The sequence below is a fragment of the Vigna angularis genome, chromosome 7 (assembly GCF_016808095.1).
Source record: "Vigna angularis cultivar LongXiaoDou No.4 chromosome 7, ASM1680809v1, whole genome shotgun sequence".
In the NCBI taxonomy this organism is placed as follows: Eukaryota; Viridiplantae; Streptophyta; class Magnoliopsida; order Fabales; family Fabaceae; genus Vigna; species Vigna angularis.
This window is the reverse complement of record NC_068976.1, coordinates 36,855,788-36,881,873: the sequence shown is the minus strand read 5'-3', so window position 1 is coordinate 36,881,873 and position 26,086 is coordinate 36,855,788. Positions and strand designations below refer to the sequence as shown.

Sequence of the window (26,086 nt, the reverse complement as noted above, 5' to 3'; positions counted from 1 at the left end):
TTGTTTTATCTCTTAAGCTCAAGGTGCTTTGTTGTCCAGAAAAACCAATTTTTCTTCTTAGCCCAGCCACAATACAAGATTCAAAAAGTCCTTGTGATGTAACTTGTTTGTTGATGTGTTTGATATTGTTGAAACGAAAGGCAAAGTTGATTTGTGAAACATTGTGATATTTGAGAGATAGACACACATCCTTATACACCATTGTGCTTGAGTGAAACACTTTCCTTGGTGAGGATTGGTTCCATGCACTCATTGAAAACAACTTGCCATGTTTGTTGATCTATCATTTGCATCTATCATGTGATTTTGAACTGTTGGCACCATGATTGAAGTTTAGCTTGCTAAGACTATATTGTCTCTTGAATGTGATTTATAAGTTGAGCAAGCATGATTGATTTTGTTTATTTGATTTAAATTGACTCTTGGATTGTTAGACCATTGTGATTGAATTGTTTGCTAGGTGAAGTACTTTTGCTTGAGGACAAGCAAAGTTGTAAGTTTGGGGGTATTTGATAATGCTAAATTTTACCATATTTTAAGCATCATTTTAGTAGCAAAATCAACTCCTTTCTAACTTATAACTTGCTTAATCCCCTTGTTTTGTCTTGTTTTCTAAATAATTGTGTTTTTGGCTACTTTGATGTACTTTCATCAATAATCCCTTATTTTGTAGCTAAAAATGAGCTTGGAAGAGTCTCCAACAATGTATAGAACTAGACCATGAAGCAAGCACATGCAGAAATGCCATCAGCAGCGCAAGAACGCTCGTCGCAAAGCGGACGCTCGTCCAGAAACGCAGAAGAGGACGCTCGTCCAAGCCAGGCAGGACGCTCGTCAGAGCAGAGGACGCTCGTCCAGGAGTTAATAGGACGCTCGTCCAGAGAAGACGTCCAGCGAGCTAGGCAGAGGACGCTCGTCCAGCCAGGCAGAGGACTCTCATTCGGCAAGGCAGAGAGGACGCTCGTCCAGAGAGTTAAGAGGACGCTCGTCCAGAGCGATAAGAGGACGCTCGTCCAAGATTTAGGACGCTCGTCCAGGCCAGAGAAGAGGACGCTCGTCCTATCCAGATGGTCCGCGCCGGGCGCGACTGGGCGCCGGGCGCGACTTTTTGCGAGAGGCTCGCGCCCGGGCGCGAGATAGAAGGGGCGCCGGGCGCGACTTTTTGTGAGTTTTTGATTTTTTCCGAGAGCCTCGCGCCCGGGCGCGAGACAGAAGGGACGCTGGGCGCGACTTTTGCTGATGTGTCTATTTAACCCAGAAACACGAAGGGGTTACCGTCTTTGGTTCTTTGGAGGCGCGATTTCACGTCTGGAGCTCATGGAGGGCGCGAGGAGCTTGTGGGAACATCTCCTCCTCTTCCTTTGCGTCTCCTTCTTCTTCCATCTTCCATGTTTGTAAGCTTTAGGGTTCTCCATGGAAATGGAGAACCAAACCCATCTTGTTAGGGATTAGTTGTAGCCTTTGAATCTTGTGTAATTGTTGAATGATTTGATTATATATATGCCTTTTCTATCAATTGCTAGTATTCTTGTTTCCAATCTTAAAGCTTGCATGTAATGGGGACGTTCATGACTTGATTTTGGGGTTTTATGGATTATGGGGACGTAAGATGAAACCCAGAACTGAAATAGGAGTCCTTGTGGGTCATTGATTCTAGGGATGGAAGATGATTCACATGTTGTCTTAGATCTTAACTCTTTAATGCGGGTTTTGCTTGTTAGATTGTCCAAGGGATTGGAGTTTGATAAGGAAAACCTAGGCTCTTTCACCTAAGGGATTAGGGCTAGAGTGTTTTAGTGGATTGACTTTAGTAAATTGATAGAGAGGAGACGAAATTGGTCATACACAAGAGTGCATTGGTGAAAACTAGCCTTAACAATGTCATTTCATACCATTTCTAGTCTTTTTCATTTCCAAGTGCCTTCAATACCAAAGTCCAACCTTGTAATTATGTATGAATTTACATTTCTACACTTGTTTGTAAATTGATGTTATGTTCTTGAGTCTATATGAGTTGTTAATCGCACAATTCTCTAGTATTACGAGTCTCTTGGGAAAACGATACCCGATTTTACCGGTTTATTACTTGAACGATTCGGTACGCTTGCCGAAATTGAGCCCAACAAGTTTTTGGATTAACACCTTACCTACTATTCCTCATCCCAAACCTTATAAGCTTCAATGGATAAAAGTTGATGACGAAATAGTAGTGAACACACAAGTAAACATACCAATATCCATTGGCAACTATGAAGAAATAGTTTTATGTGATGTTGTTCCAATGGATGCTGGGCATGTTCTACTCAGTAGGCCATGGCAATTTGATCATAATTCCACTCATGATGGCTATACCAACAAAATAACTTTCCTCCATAAAGGAAATCAAATCACAATGATTCCTCTTACACCTAAACAAGTGAAAGAGGATGAGATAACAATCAAAAAAAAATTGAAAAAGAAAGAAAACAAGAAAATAGGTTGGAAAAGCAACCTTCTCAAGAAAAGAAGATGGAGACCAAGGTATGCATGTTGTTAACTTCTTCATTAACAGGTTAATACCTTGACTCTTCTTCTCAAAAACATCACTTTGTTTCTACATTTCAACATGGGGAATGTTCCAAACAAAGTGAAACCAAAAATAAATTAAAGGCCACGACTTCTTCTGATAAAATTTTTCTCAAAAGGCCTTCGTTTTATCTTCTTATCTTTGCATACATGCTTTTACTCATACTAATTGTTGCTATTTTTTGTAGATATATTTTTGACCCAGGTGGAAAATAGAAACCAAAGTTGTGCTTCTTTCTTTCTTCCCGATTTGAGGACAAATCGTTTTTAAAGAGGGAGGGAATGATGGCAACCCCTTTAGGGACTTTCCATCCAAAGAAGTATCAACTTAAGACTAAGAAAGGGAAGTTCAATAAACAAAAGGATCCTTTCTTTCTAAGTCTTAGAATGTTCTCACTACTGGAAAAATAATTATTTCCGAAGGCAAATTACCGAAGGACTTTGTGGCCTTCGGTAAATGTAGTTTACCGAAGGATTTTCCGAAGGCTTGTGTAGTATCTCTTTACCGAAGGGTATTGGCCGTCTGTAATGGACAGGAGTGATTACCGAAGGCCTATGACCGTCGGTAAGTGAATGATGTATATGAAATTAGAAAGTGACACATTTCCCTCCCTCTCATTTCGCGAAAACCCCTTCTTCCCCAATATTGAGATTCTGTGCCCTTCCTCCCTCAGACGAACTGACTGTGTGGCGTGTGCAGACTTCTTCCCACCCTAACCATAACTGGGATACGATTCTTCCCCAGTCTTCCATTATAGGTGAAGTCTCCCATTCTCCCATCTCATTTTCTTTCCCTGTTACTGTTTTCGATTAGGCATCAGTGGTGGAACCTTTCTTCTTGTAGCGTTTTGCAGTGTTCTGAGCTGAGGAAGGTGGTGGGTGGTTTAGTTGAAGGCTATACCATTCTCGAGGGAGGATATTGGAGGAGGCGGCGTAGAGGAGGCGGCGCAACCAGGGGAGTGTCGCTCTGTGACAAGGTCTTCCAGTACCGCTTCAGAGGCTATCGAAGGGGCTACCGTCGAGGTAAGTTGTCATTTTCATTGATGAACTATAAAAGCTAAGAAGAATGTGTTCTGACTTTGTTCAATGTATGCCCAGAATGAGTTTGTGCAATATGATTTTTTACAGAAAATATTGTTCAAAGTAGTCATTTTGATTGCTAATGCATTTTTTAGAAATAGTCCTATATAATCTAGAATATCGTGCTCGAGTTCCATCTGCAGTCCTTGCTAGGGCAAGCAATCTTAGAGCCTCGGGTAGTTCAGCAAATACTTGTTTCATTTCCTCCAAGCTCAAATTTTCCAAAATGGACGGCCTTGGGGCAACCCTCACAATCTCACCTTCTTTAGGTTCCTGAACTCGAGCCTCGGCTTTAATGATTAGTTCTGAATTTGAGTTTGCTCCACATTTTATTAAAAATGAGGAGGTATTACCCGTATTGAATTGAAGGACGTTCCACTGTGCCACATCAGTTCCAGACCCAGAGCCTGTATCAGTAGATGACATACGAGAATGTGATAGGTTCTGACTGCGGTCATCTTCTTCAGGAATTGACTGCATCATAAAAGAGGTTTAGGAATCAAAAAACTCAACATAAGTCGGACATAGACCCAATTTTACCAGAAATGCTGAGATAGAAAAGCATTTCAAATTGTTTTTATCATTTCATTCCCTACTTTTCCTTTTTGTTTCGGGTACAGCATTTCTTAAGTATATAACTGGGTTGATAACACAAACTTAGTTAACAATTTTAAAAAAATGATAAAATAGTCAAATACAGAAAAGTCAGATAAATCTTGGGAAACATAAAGAGAGACTTTTTAAAAGGTACGACAGAGTACATAAATGGCAATTTTCAGAAGGCGTCAGCTACTCCCGCACCCACCCACCCAATGGCCTTGTTCCTGTGATTATGATGAGAATGTTTTTTCCCCAGAGAAAAAGTTGTGATTTTAGTCGAAACTGAGTATGCCGAATTCAGAATGAGCATAATCTGATTCCTTCACAACTCAAAATACAATCTAGCCATATGGAGCATCAATTTGCTTACCTCAACCACTCTGCGAGCATCTGCAATGTACCTCTGAGCACATGGATGATCAATTTCAAGAAGTGAAGACATTTGTTCTGTCAGTTTGTCTAGAGAACCAAGCACCGTTCTTTTCTTACTTTTCTCGATGGTGTTCACAGTAGAAAGTTTAGTTATATCCTGTTCAAATTATACCATGAATTATTGAGTATTTGCTAGCACAACACCAAATTTTGAAGAACAGATTTCAAAATAAGAAAAAAGAAACCTTGACTTGCTTCAATATTCTATCAAGTGAAATAAGAGACGCTAATCTTGCATCCTCAGCAGCAGTAGAAAAATTTTGAACAGGTGAACCACCATTTTCCAAGGTAGTGAAATACTGAAGATAACATTAAAGCTGAGTCCTGTTTCACAATTTGGTGTGTCTGTCTCTGTTGAAGCATCTGAAGGTTCGTTATAGAGCATCACCTAACCATGTCACTTGGTAAGGGAATCACGGGAAGGATATCACAGTTGCATATCTCAATCATGAACCCATGTGGGTCATGAAAAAACAACTGATCCACTTTGATCCCGGCTTCTTCCACTCCATTTCCTCAAGCTTCTTCTCCACTACTCCCATGCTTTGACACTGTTTTCATTCATCACAAAAACCAAACAAACCATGTCAGTTTCCTTTTGTTCAGTCATTTTGTCAAACACACTGTAATTAATTTCAAGTAATGCTATGAAACAAATTTCATTTCACACTGAAACCTTGCCTGGAATGATATGTGATTATCTTTCGGATTATTTTATTTCTTTCTTGGAATGTTGCTGGGGTCCTCTACTTGAAGCAACACTCATGCATTACCCAATCAGTTCTGATTCCTTGAGGAGGTCTGCCTCTATAGTACACCTTGGTATCTTTTCCAGTGGACTTCCCGTAGCCTGCAGGAGTTGGAGAATCATGTCCAAGAGCTTCAAGAGCTTGTGCTGCATTACACAAGACATGTTGAAAACCTAGACAAAGGTGGTTGAAGTTGAGCTGAAAGAGTGTTTCTTGTGAGTTCTGCTCAGCTTTGAAGAGTGGCACGAGATGTGAGAGTAAGGGAAGCTATATATAATGAAAAAACTCAGCCCTGTCAGCACAGTCCATAACAATAAATGAAATAAATTTAAGAGTGAGAAAAAGAAAATGAAAAAAATAAGACATCAAACACTGAAGCGGTGAATATAAATGATGATTACCTGCACCTAAAATTAGGGTTGATGTGTCCCTTTCTAGCTAGGGTGAGACAGGAAGGATAATGAGAGTTTGTTTTCTTGGGATTCAAAAAATGAACCCACTATTCCTGCTTGGATATGGACACTCTGCCCTCTTAAATTATGATGTCAGGTTCTGCTGACATTCTTTTCCTATCAAACTGCAAAATATTTTGGTTTCATTTTAAACCTGTGTGTATCAATCCAATAAACAATTACTTTTATGAGATGCTCTACCATTCTGATTTTTTACCCAGCTGGGAAATCACAGGTTTTGTTTTCACCCATTTGAACTTTTTTTTAGTTTCTGTTTTAGTTTCTGATTTTTTTTAGTTTCTGTTTTAGTTTTTTTTTAGTTTCTGTTATTGATTTGAGTTAAGTTCATATGTATGTGTTTTTGTGATTTGGTTATGAAAATAATTGTATGTTCTTTATGGTGCTATAATGTTGAGATTGATTTCTAAGAGAAGAGTACCGTGTGAATTCCATTGTTAGATATATAGTACCAATTTGATCGTTTGATGTAAAAGACAATTTTTTGTGTTAGTGTAAGGATAATTCAATTACAAAATATCATTATATATACATGTAAGTTAAACACTACACACTGTAACTTGTCACAGTCAAGGACTTTGTTTTCTTATTTGGATTTAGTGAAACTTGACATATGTATTCATAAGTAAAAATGTATGCAACCGGAGGAAGACAAGTGATAACAACATTGTCTGGTTTCACTAGAGATAGCATTCCTGGACTGAACCCAATAAATCCCTGCACTGCCACTGACCTGGAATCTCAAGTAGATTTCACCACTTGGAGGGTTGGTATAGTCAAACACTGACCTGGAATCTCAATTAGATTTCATCAGTTTCCTTGTTTAAATTTTCTAAACCAAGTTGCCCTATTAGCAGTAGCTTATAGTTGTTCAACACCATAGAAACACTTCATCCTCTTGTCTTCCACAGTACCCAACAACAATCTATTTATAAGTCAAACTAATTCAAGTTTCTAAGTACATGGATGTCTATTAAAATAATAATGGTGTTGAGGATATGGAAGCAAACTTTGAAATGTCTGAACTTTTGAAATAAAAGTATAAAATAGAGTACAGTGACTGCAGATGCAGAATCAAGTCCTTCAAATCAAGTCCTTGGTTGGCAAACAATGTTTGCAGGGTGGTGATGTTGTCAAATGGAGCAGGAATGTTATTTCTGGCTTCCTCCAAGATAGAGACTACCCCATCTCTTCAACCTGTCGGAACTTTCCTCCATAATGAGTATTTTTTTGTTATCAAAATCAAAGTGTCAAGATAGAGACTAAGCAGAACTGTTTTGTGCTTATACTTCAGCTTTCTTGATAAAGATTAAGCTCTTACTGTGGCTACAATGGTGTCTATGGTGACATCAATGGTTTACTGCTTATACTTCAGCACAAGAGACCACGCCAGGGCATTCAAACTCAACAAGGGTCTTTATTCTGTCAATGAAGTCAAAGCCTCTGACTGTGGCAGTGTGACCATATTTCAAGCAAATTTGACACCAATAGCCATAAACTTGGGCTGTTGCTGCAAGAACAATGGTTTACTGAATTTGTCATGATAACTTAATCTTATTCATGACTTGCTAAAGTATTAGAAGTCCATAACCTCATTGTTCTGAGGCCTAGGTAGCATGTGATAGGTTTCTTGGTTTCTACTTTGTTGTCCCCTATTCTCGTGCTTAAAAGTAATTTTGCCAATCTTGTCTCTTTCTCATGTATCCAGCTTAGAACTCACCTCTGGACATCTTTGAATTCACTCCTAGAGTGTTATTCACATCTCAATTGTTGTCCTAGAGTCAGATTACATGATGACAATCCAATTTGATTCTTATGCTTGAATTTGGTTGGTGAAAATGGTTAAAGTTGGTGTTAAAGAGCAATTGAAACAGTGATATTTTGATTTAATCATATTTAGCATGTGCTGGCAGCTTGTACAAGTCATATTTCATAAAGAAAAGTTGCTAAAACCATAAAATTATGATTATAAACACTTTTGTGCAAAATGACCATTCAAACCACCAATATTTCAGCATTTTTTGTGGTATAGTTGCAGATTTGTGATATAGAAAGCTTATTTTGATTGCTGCATCAAAGGCATTGCATTTTGAAATCTATTCTACCACATATCTTACGTTCCTTTTGACTCCCTATGTGTTTCATAACTGTTATTTCTTACTTGTATCAATTATTGACATTCTAAGTTCCCAAGCTAATGATATCATTGTTTTAGAGTTAGAATATTTTTCAAATTGATCATGCTTGATTGCTCAGGTTGACTTTTTTTACCCTAAATGTGATCAAACCAAATAAGACAAAACCCACAACCCTCACTCATTCCACCTTCTCTTCCACTTCGAAGAAGAGAAACCCAAAACCCTCACACCCATCACACTCTTTGTAAGAGGTGTAGGAATGTGCCCACATAGGGACCATTTTATAGCTGAAAGGAAAATCACTTTAACCAATCAACTTCCACCAAAGTGAACTAAAGAAAATCACTTCACACCAATTGAATTAAACTAAAATAGCATAAACAAACTTTGAAGAATGAGATAGGCTAAACTCCACTAACTACACTAAACTACACTAAGTAGAATTAGTCTTAAACTATTCTAAAGTAAAACCTAAAAAAGTGTACTAATAGGTGAGAAATTGGGAATTCACCTAAAGTAACCGAAGTGTTCAAATTGCCTTCCATGTTCGACTTGAATAGTAATAGGTTTATTACTTATGTCGCATGGAGTGTTGCTGTTTTGACAATGATTTTTTTTTTTGGCTTGTCACAGAACATGGCCTATTTTCTCAACCATCGTGCATGGATGTACGACCGTTGTTATAGCGGAAGGAGAGGTTTGAAGGAATCTTTTGTCATCGGAGTTCAAGAGTTTGTGGAGACGGCTCGACGCAGTCATTATTATGCCATTGATGGAGGGATTCGATGCCCATGCATGAAGTGCGAATGTACAAGGATTTTGAAAGATGAAGAGATTAAAGTTCACCTATACCAAAAAGGGTTCATGCCTAATTACACGGTTTGGACATTTCATGGTGAAGAAAATCCTTCGACCTCCAATAGAGTTCAAAATCGGCTTGCATCAGGTTCGAATACTGTTGTACATACATCTGAGATAGATCAATTTGCCTATATGCAAGAGATGGTCAACAATGCTCTTCATCGACATGACGAACAAGAAGCAAACGGTAGTCATGATGAACAGTCTCCAAATGAAGCCACTCAGAGGTTTTACAAATTACTGACAGAGGCAAATCTACCTGTATTTGAAGGTTCATCTGAGTCAAAGTTGTCAGTGTCCATCAGACTGTTGGCTGGTAAATCTAATTGGAACGTTCCCAATCAAGCAGTGGATCACTATACAAAATTGATTTTAGATCTGACACCACCAAACAATTCTATTCCGAAGAATTGTTATCAAGCCAAAAGATGTGTTTCAATGTTTTAATTTATAGTGATCCTTTCTTATTCTTTTCTATTGTTTCACTTTATGTGTAAACATTTCAAATGCAGCAATGACAGGACAAGGTTCAGATAAACCTGATAAAGGAAAAGGGGTAGCCAGGCCTAAAAAAAGGCAACGGAAGGCCCCAAAGTATGTACTTAGGGTGCCTAGTACACTACCTACCCGTACAGTACAACCTCCCTCTACTCCTGCAGTACACCCTCCTTCTCCTACCCCTGCAGTACATCCTCCTCCTCCTACCCCTGTTGTACACCCTCCTGCTCCTACCCATGCAGAAGAGCCTCTGCCTCCCCCTGTGATTATTATTCCCACTCCTCCCCCTGTCATTATTACCCCCACTCCTCCCCCTGAGGTTATTACCCCCACTCCTCCCCCTGACCCTACTTCTATAGCTTCCTCATCTTCTACACCGCGTTCAGCTGGTGATGCTGAAGATGTTGACCCGCCTTTCCATGATCGACCATGGATTGAGCCATATGGAAAAGGGTAAATACTTTAATCCCAGTTTTAACTTTGATTGATGTTTTAAACTTTCTTTACTGAAATGACTTTTATTTATTTATATGAAGGTTTATTCCCTCCAGAGTTGCTTCCCAGGCCATAACACGTTCAATTAAGCAACAGTATTTGACTCCATGGCCTACTTGGGGAGCCATACCTATAGACGACAGAAAGCCATTCTGGGAGCGTTTTAAGGTCAACAACACTTTAAATTAATTATCATTCATATCTTACCATGTCTTAATCAATGTTTGTTTTGTTCATCATTACAGAAGAAGGTGCAGTGGAAAGCTGAGCATGAAAGTCAAATTCATAGAAATTTTCACATGAAAGCATCTCATCGGCTCTCAGAGATGTTTAGGGATGCCAGGATTGCAGGGGAGCGCCCTGACTGGATGGGCGAAATTATTTGGAACTCTTTGCTTGCACATTGGAACACAGTAGAGTTTCGTAAGAAGTCTGCTACAGCCCAGAAGAATAGATCGTCTGAAAGGGGTGGTGCCTTGCATACTGGTGGGTCGATCACGATTCACGAGCATGCCATTCGTATGGTAATCTCTTCAAGCTGTTTCTGTCCAGATTTTCTTGTCTCTTAAGCATTGTGCAAGTATGTTTGATGTTGATAAGCATTGCTAAAGGTGTAGCAACTCATATTAATCACTTAATTGCAAAATGAGTGGTTGAGTTCATCATAAACTTATTTAAAAATCTGCATAAAAATACTTCTCTGGTTTGACATGTGCAATCTGTTTTGTTCAGATTTTTTTTGCATCTACAACTTTGAACAAATTTATTTGATGATGATAAACATGATTGAAGTGTTTCCTTGAATTCTAGTGCAATTTTTTTAGTAAAAAGTGCTGCATAATTGGCTACAGCAGGGGTGTTTTGTTGAATCTGTCCATTTCAATGCATTTTACACATTTGTGCAACTGTATTTTACCATTTGAAACATGTATGCACTGTTCATTTGGTCAAATTTGAGCTCATATGCAAAATCACTTCCTAAACCATCAATTTTGCCTTATTTTGGAAGTGAAGTAGTGATTTTCTAGTGCAGTGTGATTCTTTGCTGTCTTAGTGTCTAAACATGTTCAAATTGATGATAAAAGTTGCCCCAACCATCAAATAATGTTTCCAAACGTGTTTATGCAGAATGACCCATTAAACCACCAAATTTTGCCTAAATGTGGAAGTGAACTTGTGATTTTCTGCTGCATTGTGTCCCTTGACTGTCTTAGTGCTTAAACATTTTCAATTTGATGGTTTAAAGTTGTTAGCACTGTTCGTTTGGTCTTTCTCCAGCCACTGTACCAAATCACCTTTTGAACCATCACTTTTGCCTTAAATTTGCAAGTGCACACCTCGTATTGAGAGCTTGACTGTTTTGGTTGTGTTTCATTGCTTATGGAGTCATTTTTGGTGAATTGAAAGTTGTTTTCTATTGTTCATATGGTCAATTTTGAGCCAAACCGAAATATACTTGCTACATGACCAAATTTTGGTCACTTTTACCAAGTGCACAACTGAAATTCTGCAGTAGATTTTTTCTTGCTTGTTTCACTGCTTCTACATGTTCAATATGATGATATAAACTTCCTTTAGGTGTCATTTGATCCCTAAAACCACTGCCACTCATTTTTACCACTGAAACCATCATTTTTCTACTCAATTTGCTGCTGCAGTGTACATTTTAGTTGCTGTTTGGTTTTTAGTCACAGTTAAATTTCGAATTTGGATTGGAAAAAGCTGGGTTTATCTCCTTTGGTTTCCACATAATTGGATTCCATGTTAAGTCTAAATTATGTTACAGGCACAAGCTCTTGGACGAGCGGTCCATGTTGACGAGGTCTTTGCACAGACCCATGTTCGGAAGGGCACTAATGAATTCGTTGATGAAAGGTCTCGCAAGACTCATGTAAGCAAATAGCACTCCTAGTATTAGTAATCCACATGATTATGTTATCTTCATCATTCTCTGACATTGCTTTTATTGTTTGAACAGGAAGATTTTTCTATGAGACTTTCACAGGTTAGATCCGAACATGGGTCAGCTCCTACACCGGATGATACGAGTAATACAGATGACGACATCCGTAGGACACAGTGCTGGGTCGATGTCGTTGGTGGGAAGAAAAAGGGACGAGTCTACGGTGCAGGACAACTTGCTGCAAACTATACAGCATCGAAAGGAGGTACACTGAAGCATCAACCTTCTTCTTCCACCTCTTCTGCTGACGAGGCCATCCAGCGCTTGACACAGCTATTGGACCAACGTGACCAGGAAAACCGTGCATTGAGAGAAGAATATAGTGACTTGAGAGATGAGTTCTCAAGCTTCAAGACCCTGGTCATGAGAGCGCTGCCTCAAACTTCAGACACTCCTTCCATTACCCCTCCGACCCAGCCACGACCCTCCCTGTCACCCGCCGTCCCTCATCAGCCCACACCAGTCCAGCCCACACCAGTCCAGCCCACACCAGTCCAGCCATCTACAGATGACCAGGAGGATGAACATCTTTCTGAAGACTATGTAGATTTTTAGTTTCATTTTGTTATTGATCATAGTACATTTAAATGTTATTATGATATTGTTAGAATATAATTGATGTTAGTACATTATGATAACAATGTTATAGTACTTTATGCTTTTCCATCAATGAATATCAAATTTTGGGATGGACAATATATATATGCAGGTCTGTTTGTTTGTAAATTGAAACTGTTATACAGGTCTGTGTGTTGTGAATATGATATGCAGGTATGTGTGGTAGAATAGCAAAACAATTAAAACAGATATTTCTCTGCACCGTACCGAAGGCTTTAACGAGGGCCTTCGCCCTTCGGTAATTACCGAAGGCTTACGGCCTTCGGTAATTACCGAAGGGCGTAAGCCTTCGGTAATGGTTACCGACAGGGGGTTTATCGAGGGCTTTTCGACCGTCGGCAGGCCGTCGATAATGGGCCGTTACCGAAGGCTTTTGGCGTTTTCCGAAGGATTTGGGCCTTCGGTAATGCCCTTCATTACTGTAGTGTCTCTTTAACTAAATTCCATTCACATTGTTTTGTAGGACATTAATAAGGTTGGAAAGTATGCTTATACATCCTAAAAACCTTACCAAGCAAGGGAGCACAATAAAGACAAGTTAAGCCATGAAGCCCTTCTCTTTTGGAGCACGTTTTCAACCCTTTCCATGTGACACATATTCAACCCTGCATATTTCTCTTGTGGAGCACATTCCAACCGTGGAGCATATTTACCACATGGAACACACCAGCCGTAGCTTCTTTTCCAACATGTTCCACGTGCAAAATGCAGCTAGTTGCACTACAGTAATGAAGGGCATTACCGAAGGCCCAAATCCTTCGGAAAACGCCAAAAGCCTTCGGTAACGGCCCATTATCGACGGCCTGCCGACGGTCGAAAAGCCCTCGGTAAACCCCCTGTCGGTAACCATTACCGAAGGCTTACGCCCTTCGGTAATTACCAAAGGCCGTAAGCCTTCGGTAATTACCGAAGGCCGTAAGCCTTCGGTAATTATCGAAGGCCGTAAGCCTTCGGTAATTACCGAAGGCCATAAGCCTTCGGTAATTACCGAAGGGCGAAGGCCCTCGTTAAAGCCTTCGGTACGGTGCAGAGAAATATCTGTTTTAATTGTTTTGCTATTCTACCACACATACCTGCATATCATATTCACAACACACAGACCTGTATAACAGTTTCAATTTACAAACAAACAGACCTGCATATATATATTGTCCATCCCAAAATTTGATATTCATTGATGGAAAAGCATAAAGTACTATAACATTGTTATCATAATGTACTAACATCAATTATATTCTAACAATATCATAATAACATTTAAATGTACTATGATCAATAACAAAATGAAACTAAAAATCTACATAGTCTTCAGAAAGATGTTCATCCTCCTGGTCATCTGTAGATGGCTGGACTGGTGTGGGCTGGACTGGTGTGGGCTGCACTGGTGTGGGCTGATGAGGGACGGCGGGTGACAGGGAGGGTCGTGGCTGGGTCGGAGGGGTAATGGAAGGAGTGTCTGAAGTTTGAGGCAGCGCTCTCATGACCAGGGTCTTGAAGCTTGAGAACTCATCTCTCAAGTCACTATATTCTTCTCTCAATGCACGGTTTTCCTGGTCACGTTGGTCCAATAGCTGTGTCAAGCGCTGGATGGCCTCGTCAGCAGAAGAGGTGGAAGAAGAAGGTTGATGCTTCAGTGTACCTCCTTTCGATGCTGTATAGTTTGCAGCAAGTTGTCCTGCACCGTAGACTCGTCCCTTTTTCTTCCCACCAACGACATCGACCCAGCACTGTGTCCTACGGATGTCGTCATCTGTATTACTCGTATCATCCGGTGTAGGAGCTGACCCATGTTCGGATCTAACCTGTGAAAGTCTCATAGAAAAATCTTCCTGTTCAAACAATAAAAGCAATGTCAGAGAATGATGAAGATAACATAATCATGTGGATTACTAATACTAGGAGTGCTATTTGCTTACATGAGTCTTGCGAGACCTTTCATCAACGAATTCATTAGTGCCCTTCCGAACATGGGTCTGTGCAAAGACCTCGTCAACATGGACCGCTCGTCCAAGAGCTTGTGCCTGTAACATAATTTAGACTTAACATGGAATCCAATTATGTGGAAACCAAAGGAGATAAACCCAGCTTTTTCCAATCCAAATTCGAAATTTAACTGTGACTAAAAACCAAACAGCAACTAAAATGTACACTGCAGCAGCAAATTGAGTAGAAAAATGATGGTTTCAGTGGTAAAAATGAGTGGCAGTGGTTTTAGGGATCAAATGACACCTAAAGGAAGTTTATATCATCATATTGAACATGTAGAAGCAGTGAAACAAGCAAGAAAAAATCTACTGCAGAATTTCAGTTGTGCACTTGGTAAAAGTGACCAAAATTTGGTCATGTAGCAAGTATATTTCGGTTTGGCTCAAAATTGACCATATGAACAATAGAAAACAACTTTCAATTCACCAAAAATGACTCCATAAGCAATGAAACACAACCAAAACAGTCAAGCTCTCAATACGAGGTGTGCACTTGCAAATTTAAGGCAAAAGTGATGGTTCAAAAGGTGATTTGGTACAGTGGCTGGAGAAAGACCAAACGAACAGTGCTAACAACTTTAAACCATCAAATTGAAAATGTTTAAGCACTAAGACAGTCAAGGGACACAATGCAGCAGAAAATCACAAGTTCACTTCCACATTTAGGCAAAATTTGGTGGTTTAATGGGTCATTCTGCATAAACACGTTTGGAAACATTATTTGATGGTTGGGGCAACTTTTATCATCAATTTTAACATGTTTAGACACTAAGACAGCAAAGAATCACACTGCACTAGAAAATCACTACTTCACTTCCAAAATAAGGCAAAATTGATGGTTTAGGAAGTGATTTTGCATATGAGCTCAAATTTGACCAAATGAACAGTGCATACATGTTTCAAATGGTAAAATACAGTTGCACAAATGTGTAAAATGCACTGAAATGGACAGATTCAACAAAACACCCCTGCTGTAGCCAATTATGCAGCACTTTTTACTAAAAAAATTGCACTAGAATTCAAGGAAACACTTCAATCATGTTTATCATCATCAAATAAATTTGTTCAAAGTTGTAGATGCAAAAAAAATCTGAACAAAACAGATTGCACATGTCAAACCAGAGAAGTATTTTTATGCAGATTTTTAAATAAGTTTATGATGAACTCAACCACTCATTTTGCAATTAAGTGATTAATATGAGTTGCTACACCTTTAGCAATGCTTATCAACATCAAACATACTTGCACAATGCTTAAGAGACAAGAAAATCTGGACAGAAACAGCTTGAAGAGATTACCATACGAATGGCATGCTCGTGAATCGTGATCGACCCACCAGTATGCAAGGCACCACCCCTTTCAGACGATCTATTCTTCTGGGCTGTAGCAGACTTCTTACGAAACTCTACTGTGTTCCAATGTGCAAGCAAAGAGTTCCAAATAATTTCGCCCATCCAGTCAGGGCGCTCCCCTGCAATCCTGGCATCCCTAAACATCTCTGAGAGCCGATGAGATGCTTTCATGTGAAAATTTCTATGAATTTGACTTTCATGCTCAGCTTTCCACTGCACCTTCTTCTGTAATGATGAACAAAACAAACATTGATTAAGACATGGTAAGATATGAATGATAATTAATTTAAAGTGTTGTTGACCTTAAAACGCTCCCAGAATGGCTTTCTGTCGTCTATAGGTATGGCTCCCCAAGTAGGCCATGGAGTCAAATACTGTTGCTTAATTGAACGTGTTATGGCCTGGGAAGCAACTCTGGAGGGAATAAACCTTCATATAAATAAATAAAAGTCATTTCAGTAAAGAAAGTTTAAAACATCAATCAAAGTTAAAACTGGGATTAAAGTATTTACCCTTTTCCATATGGCTCAATCCATGGTCGATCATGGAAAGGCGGGTCAACATCTTCAGCATCACCAGCTGAACGCGGTGTAGAAGATGAGGAAGCTATAGAAGTAGGGTCAGGGGGAGGAGTGGGGGTAATAACCTCAGGGGGAGGAGTGGGGGTAATAATGACAGGGGGAGGAGTGGGAATAATAATCACAGGGGGAGGCAGAGGCTCTTCTGCATGGGTAGGAGCAGGAGGGTGTACAACAGGGGTAGGAGGAGGAGGATGTACTGCAGGGGTAGGAGAAGGAGGGTGTACTGCAGGAGTAGAGGGAGGTTGTACTGTACGGGTAGGTAGTGTACTAGGCACCCTAAGTACATACTTTGGGGCCTTCCGTTGCCTTTTTTTAGGCCTGGCTACCCCTTTTCCTTTATCAGGTTTATCTGAACCTTGTCCTGTCATTGCTGCATTTGAAATGTTTACACATAAAGTGAAACAATAGAAAAGAATAAGAAAGGATCACTATAAATTAAAACATTGAAACACATCTTTTGGCTTGATAACAATTCTTCGGAATAGAATTGTTTGGTGGTGTCAGATCTAAAATCAATTTTGTATAGTGATCCACTGCTTGATTGGGAACGTTCCAATTAGATTTACCAGCCAACAGTCTGATGGACACTGACAACTTTGACTCAGATGAACCTTCAAATACAGGTAGATTTGCCTCTGTCAGTAATTTGTAAAACCTCTGAGTGGCTTCATTTGGAGACTGTTCATCATGACTACCGTTTGCTTCTTGTTCGTCATGTCGATGAAGAGCATTGTTGACCATCTCTTGCATATAGGCAAATTGATCTATCTCAGATGTATGTACAACAGTATTCGAACCTGATGCAAGCCGATTTTGAACTCTATTGGAGGTCGAAGGATTTTCTTCACCATGAAATGTCCAAACCGTGTAATTAGGCATGAACCCTTTTTGGTATAGGTGAACTTTAATCTCTTCATCTTTCAAAATCCTTGTACATTCGCACTTCATGCATGGGCATCGAATCCCTCCATCAATGGCATAATAATGACTGCGTCGAGCCGTCTCCACAAACTCTTGAACTCCGATGACAAAAGATTCCTTCAAACCTCTCCTTCCGCTATAACAACGGTCGTACATCCATGCACGATGGTTGAGAAAATAGGCCATGTTCTGTGACAAGCCAAAAAAAAAAAATCATTGTCAAAACAGCAACACTCCATGCGACATAAGTAATAAACCTATTACTATTCAAGTCGAACATGGAAGGCAATTTGAACACTTCGGTTACTTTAGGTGAATTCCCAATTTCTCACCTATTAGTACACTTTTTTAGGTTTTACTTTAGAATAGTTTAAGACTAATTCTACTTAGTGTAGTTTAGTGTAGTTAGTGGAGTTTAGCCTATCTCATTCTTCAAAGTTTGTTTATGTTATTTTAGTTTAATTCAATTGGTGTGAAGTGATTTTCTTTAGTTCACTTTGGTGGAAGTTGATTGGTTAAAGTGATTTTCCTTTCAGCTATAAAATGGTCCCTATGTGGGCACATTCCTACACCTCTTACAAAGAGTGTGATGGGTGTGAGGGTTTTGGGTTTCTCTTCTTCGAAGTGGAAGAGAAGGTGGAATGAGTGAGGGTTGTGGGTTTTGTCTTATTTGGTTTGATCACATTTAGGGTAAAAAAAGTCAACCTGAGCAATCAAGCATGATCAATTTGAAAAATATTCTAACTCTAAAACAATGATATCATTAGCTTGGGAACTTAGAATGTCAATAATTGATACAAGTAAGAAATAACAGTTATGAAACACATAGGGAGTCAAAAGGAACGTAAGATATGTGGTAGAATAGATTTCAAAATGCAATGCCTTTGATGCAGCAATCAAAATAAGCTTTCTATATCACAAATCTGCAACTATACCACAAAAAATGCTGAAATATTGGTGGTTTGAATGGTCATTTTGCACAAAAGTGTTTATAATCATAATTTTATGGTTTTAGCAACTTTTCTTTATGAAATATGACTTGTACAAGCTGCCAGCACATGCTAAATATGATTAAATCAAAATATCACTGTTTCAATTGCTCTTTAACACCAACTTTAACCATTTTCACCAACCAAATTCAAGCATAAGAATCAAATTGGATTGTCATCATGTAATCTGACTCTAGGACAACAATTGAGATGTGAATAACACTCTAGGAGTGAATTCAAAGATGTCCAGAGGTGAGTTCTAAGCTGGATACATGAGAAAGAGACAAGATTGGCAAAATTACTTTTAAGCACGAGAATAGGGGACAACAAAGTAGAAACCAAGAAACCTATCACATGCTACCTAGGCCTCAGAACAATGAGGTTATGGACTTCTAATACTTTAGCAAGTCATGAATAAGATTAAGTTATCATGACAAATTCAGTAAACCATTGTTCTTGCAGCAACAGCCCAAGTTTATGGCTATTGGTGTCAAATTTGCTTGAAATATGGTCACACTGCCACAGTCAGAGGCTTTGACTTCATTGACAGAATAAAGACCCTTGTTGAGTTTGAATGCCCTGGCGTGGTCTCTTGTGCTGAAGTATAAGCAGTAAACCATTGATGTCACCATAGACACCATTGTAGCCACAGTAAGAGCTTAATCTTTATCAAGAAAGCTGAAGTATAAGCACAAAACAGTTCTGCTTAGTCTCTATCTTGACACTTTGATTTTGATAACAAAAAAATACTCATTATGGAGGAAAGTTCCGACAGGTTGAAGAGATGGGGTAGTCTCTATCTTGGAGGAAGCCAGAAATAACATTCCTGCTCCATTTGACAACATCACCACCCTGCAAACATTGTTTGCCAACCAAGGACTTGATTTGAAGGACTTGATTCTGCATCTGCAGTCACTGTACTCTATTTTATACTTTTATTTCAAAAGTTCAGACATTTCAAAGTTTGCTTCCATATCCTCAACACCATTATTATTTTAATAGACATCCATGTACTTAGAAACTTGAATTAGTTTGACTTATAAATAGATTGTTGTTGGGTACTGTGGAAGACAAGAGGATGAAGTGTTTCTATGGTGTTGAACAACTATAAGCTACTGCTAATAGGGCAACTTGGTTTAGAAAATTTAAACAAGGAAACTGATGAAATCTAATTGAGATTCCAGGTCAGTGTTTGACTATACCAACCCTCCAAGTGGTGAAATCTACTTGAGATTCCAGGTCAGTGGCAGTGCAGGGATTTATTGGGTTCAGTCCAGGAATGCTATCTCTAGTGAAACCAGACAATGTTGTTATCACTTGTCTTCCTCTGGTTGCATACATTTTTACTTATGAATACATATGTCAAGTTTCACTAAATCCAAATAAGAAAACAAAGTCCTTGACTGTGACAAGTTACAGTGTGTAGTGTTTAACTTACATGTATATATAATGATATTTTGTAATTGAATTATCCTTACACTAACACAAAAAATTGTCTTTTACATCAAACGATCAAATTGGTACTATATATCTAACAATGGAATTCACACGGTACTCTTCTCTTAGAAATCAATCTCAACATTATAGCACCATAAAGAACATACAATTATTTTCATAACCAAATCACAAAAACACATACATATGAACTTAACTCAAATCAATAACAGAAACTAAAAAAAACTAAAACAGAAACTAAAACAGAAACTAAAAAAAATCAGAAACTAAAACAGAAACTAAAAAAAAGTTCAAATGGGTGAAAACAAAACCTGTGATTTCCCAGCTGGGTAAAAAATCAGAATGGTAGAGCATCTCATAAAAGTAATTGTTTATTGGATTGATACACACAGGTTTAAAATGAAACCAAAATATTTTGCAGTTTGATAGGAAAAGAATGTCAGCAGAACCTGACATCATAATTTAAGAGGGCAGAGTGTCCATATCCAAGCAGGAATAGTGGGTTCATTTTTTGAATCCCAAGAAAACAAACTCTCATTATCCTTCCTGTCTCACCCTAGCTAGAAAGGGACACATCAACCCTAATTTTAGGTGCAGGTAATCATCATTTATATTCACCGCTTCAGTGTTTGATGTCTTATTTTTTTCATTTTCTTTTTCTCACTCTTAAATTTATTTCATTTATTGTTATGGACTGTGCTGACAGGGCTGAGTTTTTTCATTATATATAGCTTCCCTTACTCTCACATCTCGTGCCACTCTTCAAAGCTGAGCAGAACTCACAAGAAACACTCTTTCAGCTCAACTTCAACCACCTTTGTCTAGGTTTTCAACATGTCTTGTGTAATGCAGCACAAGCTCTTGAAGCTCTTGGACATGATTCTCCAACTCCTGCAGGCTACGGGAAGTCCACTGGAAAAGATACCAAGGTGTACTATAGAGGCAGACCTCCTCAAGGAATCAGAACTGATTGGGTAATGCATGAGTGTTGCTTCAAGTAGAGGACCCCAGCAACATTCCAAGAAAGAAATAAAATAATCCGAAAGATAATCACATATCATTCCAGGCAAGGTTTCAGTGTGAAATGAAATTTGTTTCATAGCATTACTTGAAATTAATTACAGTGTGTTTGACAAAATGACTGAACAAAAGGAAACTGACATGGTTTGTTTGGTTTTTGTGATGAATGAAAACAGTGTCAAAGCATGGGAGTAGTGGAGAAGAAGCTTGAGGAAATGGAGTGGAAGAAGCCGGGATCAAAGTGGATCAGTTGTTTTTTCATGACCCACATGGGTTCATGATTGAGATATGCAACTGTGATATCCTTCCCGTGATTCCCTTACCAAGTGACATGGTTAGGTGATGCTCTATAACGAACCTTCAGATGCTTCAACAGAGACAGACACACCAAATTGTGAAACAGGACTCAGCTTTAATGTTATCTTCAGTATTTCACTACCTTGGAAAATGGTGGTTCACCTGTTCAAAATTTTTCTACTGCTGCTGAGGATGCAAGATTAGCGTCTCTTATTTCACTTGATAGAATATTGAAGCAAGTCAAGGTTTCTTTTTTCTTATTTTGAAATCTGTTCTTCAAAATTTGGTGTTGTGCTAGCAAATACTCAATAATTCATGGTATAATTTGAACAGGATATAACTAAACTTTCTACTGTGAACACCATCGAGAAAAGTAAGAAAAGAACGGTGCTTGGTTCTCTAGACAAACTGACAGAACAAATGTCTTCACTTCTTGAAATTGATCATCCATGTGCTCAAAGGTACATTGCAGATGCTCGCAGAGTGGTTGAGGTAAGCAAATTGATGCTCCATATGGCTAGATTGTATTTTGAGTTGTGAAGGAATCAGATTATGCTCATTCTGAATTCGGCATACTCAGTTTCGACTAAAATCACAACTTTTTCTCTGGGGAAAAAACATTCTCATCATAATCACAGGAACAAGGCCATTGGGTGGGTGGGTGCGGGAGTAGCTGACGCCTTCTGAAAATTACCATTTATGTACTCTGTCGTACCTTTTAAAAAGTCTCTCTTTATGTTTCCCAAGATTTATCTGACTTTTCTGTATTTGACTATTTTATCATTTTTTTAAAATTGTTAACTAAGTTTGTGTTATCAACCCAGTTATATACTTAAGAAATGCTGTACCCGAAACAAAAAGGAAAAGTAGGGAATGAAATGATAAAAACAATTTGAAATGCTTTTCTATCTCAGCATTTCTGGTAAAATTGGGTCTATGTCCGACTTATGTTGAGTTTTTTGATTCCTAAACCTCTTTTATGATGCAGTCAATTCCTGAAGAAGATGACCGCAGTCAGAACCTATCACATTCTCGTATGTCATCTACTGATACAGGCTCTGGGTCTGGAACTGATGTGGCACAGTGGAACGTCCTTCAATTCAATACGGGTAATACCTCCTCATTTTTAATAAAATGTGGAGCAAACTCAAATTCAGAACTAATCATTAAAGCCGAGGCTCGAGTTCAGGAACCTAAAGAAGGTGAGATTGTGAGGGTTGCCCCAAGGCCGTCCATTTTGGAAAATTTGAGCTTGGAGGAAATGAAACAAGTATTTGCTGAACTACCCGAGGCTCTAAGATTGCTTGCCCTAGCAAGGACTGCAGATGGAACTCGAGCACGATATTCTAGATTATATAGGACTATTTCTAAAAAATGCATTAGCAATCAAAATGACTACTTTGAACAATATTTTCTGTAAAAAATCATATTGCACAAACTCATTCTGGGCATACATTGAACAAAGTCAGAACACATTCTTCTTAGCTTTTATAGTTCATCAATGAAAATGACAACTTACCTCGACGGTAGCCCCTTCGATAGCCTCTGAAGCGGTACTGGAAGACCTTGTCACAGAGCGACACTCCCCTGGTTGCGCCGCCTCCTCTACGCCGCCTCCTCCAATATCCTCCCTCGAGAATGGTATAGCCTTCAACTGAACCACCCACCACCTTCCTCAGCTCAGAACACTGCAAAACGCTACAAGAAGAAAGGTTCCACCACTGATGCCTAATCGAAAACAGTAACAGGGAAAGAAAATGAGATGGGAGAATGGGAGACTTCACCTATAATGGAAGACTGGGGAAGAATCGTATCCCAGTTATGGTTAGGGTGGGAAGAAGTCTGCACACGCCACACAGTCAGTTCGTCTGAGGGAGGAAGGGCACAGAATCTCAATATTGGGGAAGAAGGGGTTTTCGCGAAATGAGAGGGAGGGAAATGTGTCACTTTCTAATTTCATATACATCATTCACTTACCGACGGTCATAGGCCTTCGGTAATCACTCCTGTCCATTACAGACGGCCAATACCCTTCGGTAAAGAGATACTACACAAGCCTTCGGAAAATCCTTCGGTAAACTACATTTACCGAAGGCCACAAAGTCCTTCGGTAATTTGCCTTCGGAAATAATTATTTTTCCAGTAGTGTTGACTACCGTCTCCTGCACACTTCTCTTTGCTTCAAGCACATTGTAAATATGCAGCTTTACTTGCACGTTTCCAAGCTTCTCTTCATCTATAAAAGAGAGCTTGATTCATTGTAAAACTCAACTTGACTTGATATAGTGAAATGCTGTTGAATTGTTTTCAGCCACTTCTTCGTCAAATTCTCGGTATTGTGCCACTTTAGCACACTCATCCTCTAGCTTCCTTCCCTCTTGGAAGGCGTTCTGAGTTAGAACCACTGCATACAAACTTCCAAAACCGCACCAAACATCTTCACAAACACCTACTGTGCATTTCCTTCACGCTCACTTTTTCACTCCGTTGGCACTTTCTGCTTCAAGGAGCGGGTCCAGTTTTGAAGATTGGGAACGCTTCTATCAACTGATGTACAAAACTACGTTATAATATGTCTTACTTTTATTACGATTCTTCCACCGATCAACCTATTATGATGGATAATTTTTGTCCGTCATAATAGGTCGTCATAGAAAGCTATTTTTCCACTAGTGTATTATGGAATTTTGTACTCTTGTTGCAAAACCTGGTATTGATTCGAAGTAGCAATGTTGAGGCCGAGCGCACGTCTACACGTCTGGTTCCTCGTAGTTTCATGGGGATGTCACTCGGCCCCACGGTGGGCGCCAAAATGTTTCGGTTAAATTGGTCTGAGGGTCAGTCGTCCTTCCTTGCTCTACTATCTTTTGATCTTCAATCCTTTCCGAGAATGCAATCCACTTTGGTGAGTTGTTGACCTGTAGAAGACACTCCGACGCTCAAGTTAGATATGTTTCATAAAGAGAGGTCACTATTTTATTATGATAGAAAAAGATGATTGTACCTGGACATAATCAATTGTATATTTATAGGACTTGTGATAGTGAAGTCCGTTGATTAACCATTAGTGCAATATATTTTTAGGCAATCAAACCCGAATAATACCGTATATTTGTAAAGCGTAAGACAATCTGACCTATTAATACCTATTAATTGTCCATAAATGACAATTAATTCCGATTGATATATTGCATATAGTACAACATATAAGTTATGTTATGAATTATAATAAATAATTTAAAGTTAATATCATATTACTTTAACTTTAACAATTTTAGAAATTCAACATAAGGAATTTAAAATAGATAGAAAAATATAAATAATCAATAACATCAACTTAAAATTATCATTTAAAGATAAAATAAGATAATATTGTATGAATGAGAGATAGAATACAGGTAGAAAAATCACACGTGAAATGCATATTAAAAGAGAGAGAAGTTCTTCAACTGAGAGCCAGAAGAGTGTTTTTTAATGTATAATGTAAAAAATATTTTAAAAATTTTGTTAGGAAACAAATACTCTATCATTTAATTTATTTTAAGATATTGTATAAAAAAAAAGGAATACTACACTGAAAACAAGTGGTGGAAAAAGAAAAAGAGAACCATTTGAAGTAAACCCTAAATTCAAACGGAAGTTATTAAAAAGGCTTAAGGCACCTATATTTAGTGATAACAAAATGCAAAAGATAGTTTAAAGAAAGGGAAGTAATAATAAGCAGAAGCTGAAAGTAAATGTTAAACCATAAAAGAGAGCAGTGAATCATAGTTATTTTCCTATTTAGAGTATGGCGGCAAAAAAGAAGAACATGGATCCACCATATACCATTATCATGATTTGAATTCCAACACATTCGCATCACTGGAGACTTTACAGGTAAAGGTGTATAATGAAGCATTGATAAAATGCACAATGCCACCTTCTATCACTGTTGAAATTCCAAACCAAGCCAATCTTCTGCTGCGAGAAATCACTTTCGCCTATGTCAAATTAACAGGAAATGTCCATTAACTGCACCAAAACAAAACCTGACCCCATCAATTAATCTCATCACCAAAACAAGACCCCAGTATGCATACCTATACACACGTCAAACTCACTTCTGATGTCATAAATCTTGGAATTTTGAGTTCCATCAGCGTTGAGAATAAGCTTCCACACTGCGATGCAATAAAGGAAAGGCGCAGTCGGAGGAGCAAGTGTTCAATATTGCAACTTACGCTTGGCTTTTACTTTCTTTTGGTTCTCTCTCTCTATATTGATGAAATCAGAAGAAAGAGACAAAACAAGTACAGAGAGATGAGTTATAAATCAGTGAGACCTAGAAATAAAGCGAGGGAGGGGATTTATCCGTAGTGGATGGACACAAAAACACATACAAAACCACACCACACCAAACCAAGCAGAAGGAACAAGAGGTGACTTCTGCTGATGTTAGAAACAGGCAACCACAACACTTGCCACGTTCTCCACTGCCACACTTTTTCCAAATCAAGAAAGCTATGCACAGTGCCACCAGTCACCAACTTGCATCGCGTTATCTTCTCCCAATAACCTCTGCTACACTGCACCCACAATAATGCATCATATCCCAGTCTCACTCTTCAAACCAATTAACCCCCATTATTTCCCTTAACCACCCCGTAACTCACTATGCAACCTTCTTCTCAATCTATTACACCCTTTGCTTCTAATAATCCAAATGTGGTCCAAGACACCAGAAAGTTCCATTTTGGACGTTACACGTAGTGTATACAAATTTCCCTCCTTTAAAAATCACTTTTTTATCTTCTTCAAGTAATATTTTAAACATCACCAACTAAAGTTCCAATGTTTTATAGATCATTAATTACGCGATTTAGAGTTTATACATAAGTAAGATACAATGTGTTGGATACAGAATATGAAAAATAACAAGATAGTACCGAAAGAGAGTTTATTCACCAGCGGTTAAACATGTTTTACCCAATGAAGTCTTAGCAAATTTGAAGAATTAAATGATGTAAAGAAAGAA

The 26,086-nt window shown here is 38.6% G+C and overlaps 1 protein-coding gene across 1 annotated transcript; it reads right to left on the bottom strand.

The window, feature by feature from the left end:
* Positions 1 to 3,687: 3,687 nt before the first annotated feature.
* Positions 3,688 to 7,626, bottom strand: LOC128197920 (kinesin-like protein KIN-14B). Its single transcript, XM_052880771.1, has 6 exons — positions 7,617 to 7,626; positions 7,267 to 7,406; positions 5,451 to 5,693; positions 4,863 to 4,976; positions 4,616 to 4,774; positions 3,688 to 4,119 (listed from the first exon to the last, which is right to left on the bottom strand). Exons 1-6 carry the CDS (start codon positions 7,624 to 7,626, stop codon positions 3,688 to 3,690), a joined length of 1,098 nt encoding a protein of 365 aa, XP_052736731.1.
* Positions 7,627 to 26,086: the final 18,460 nt, after the last annotated feature.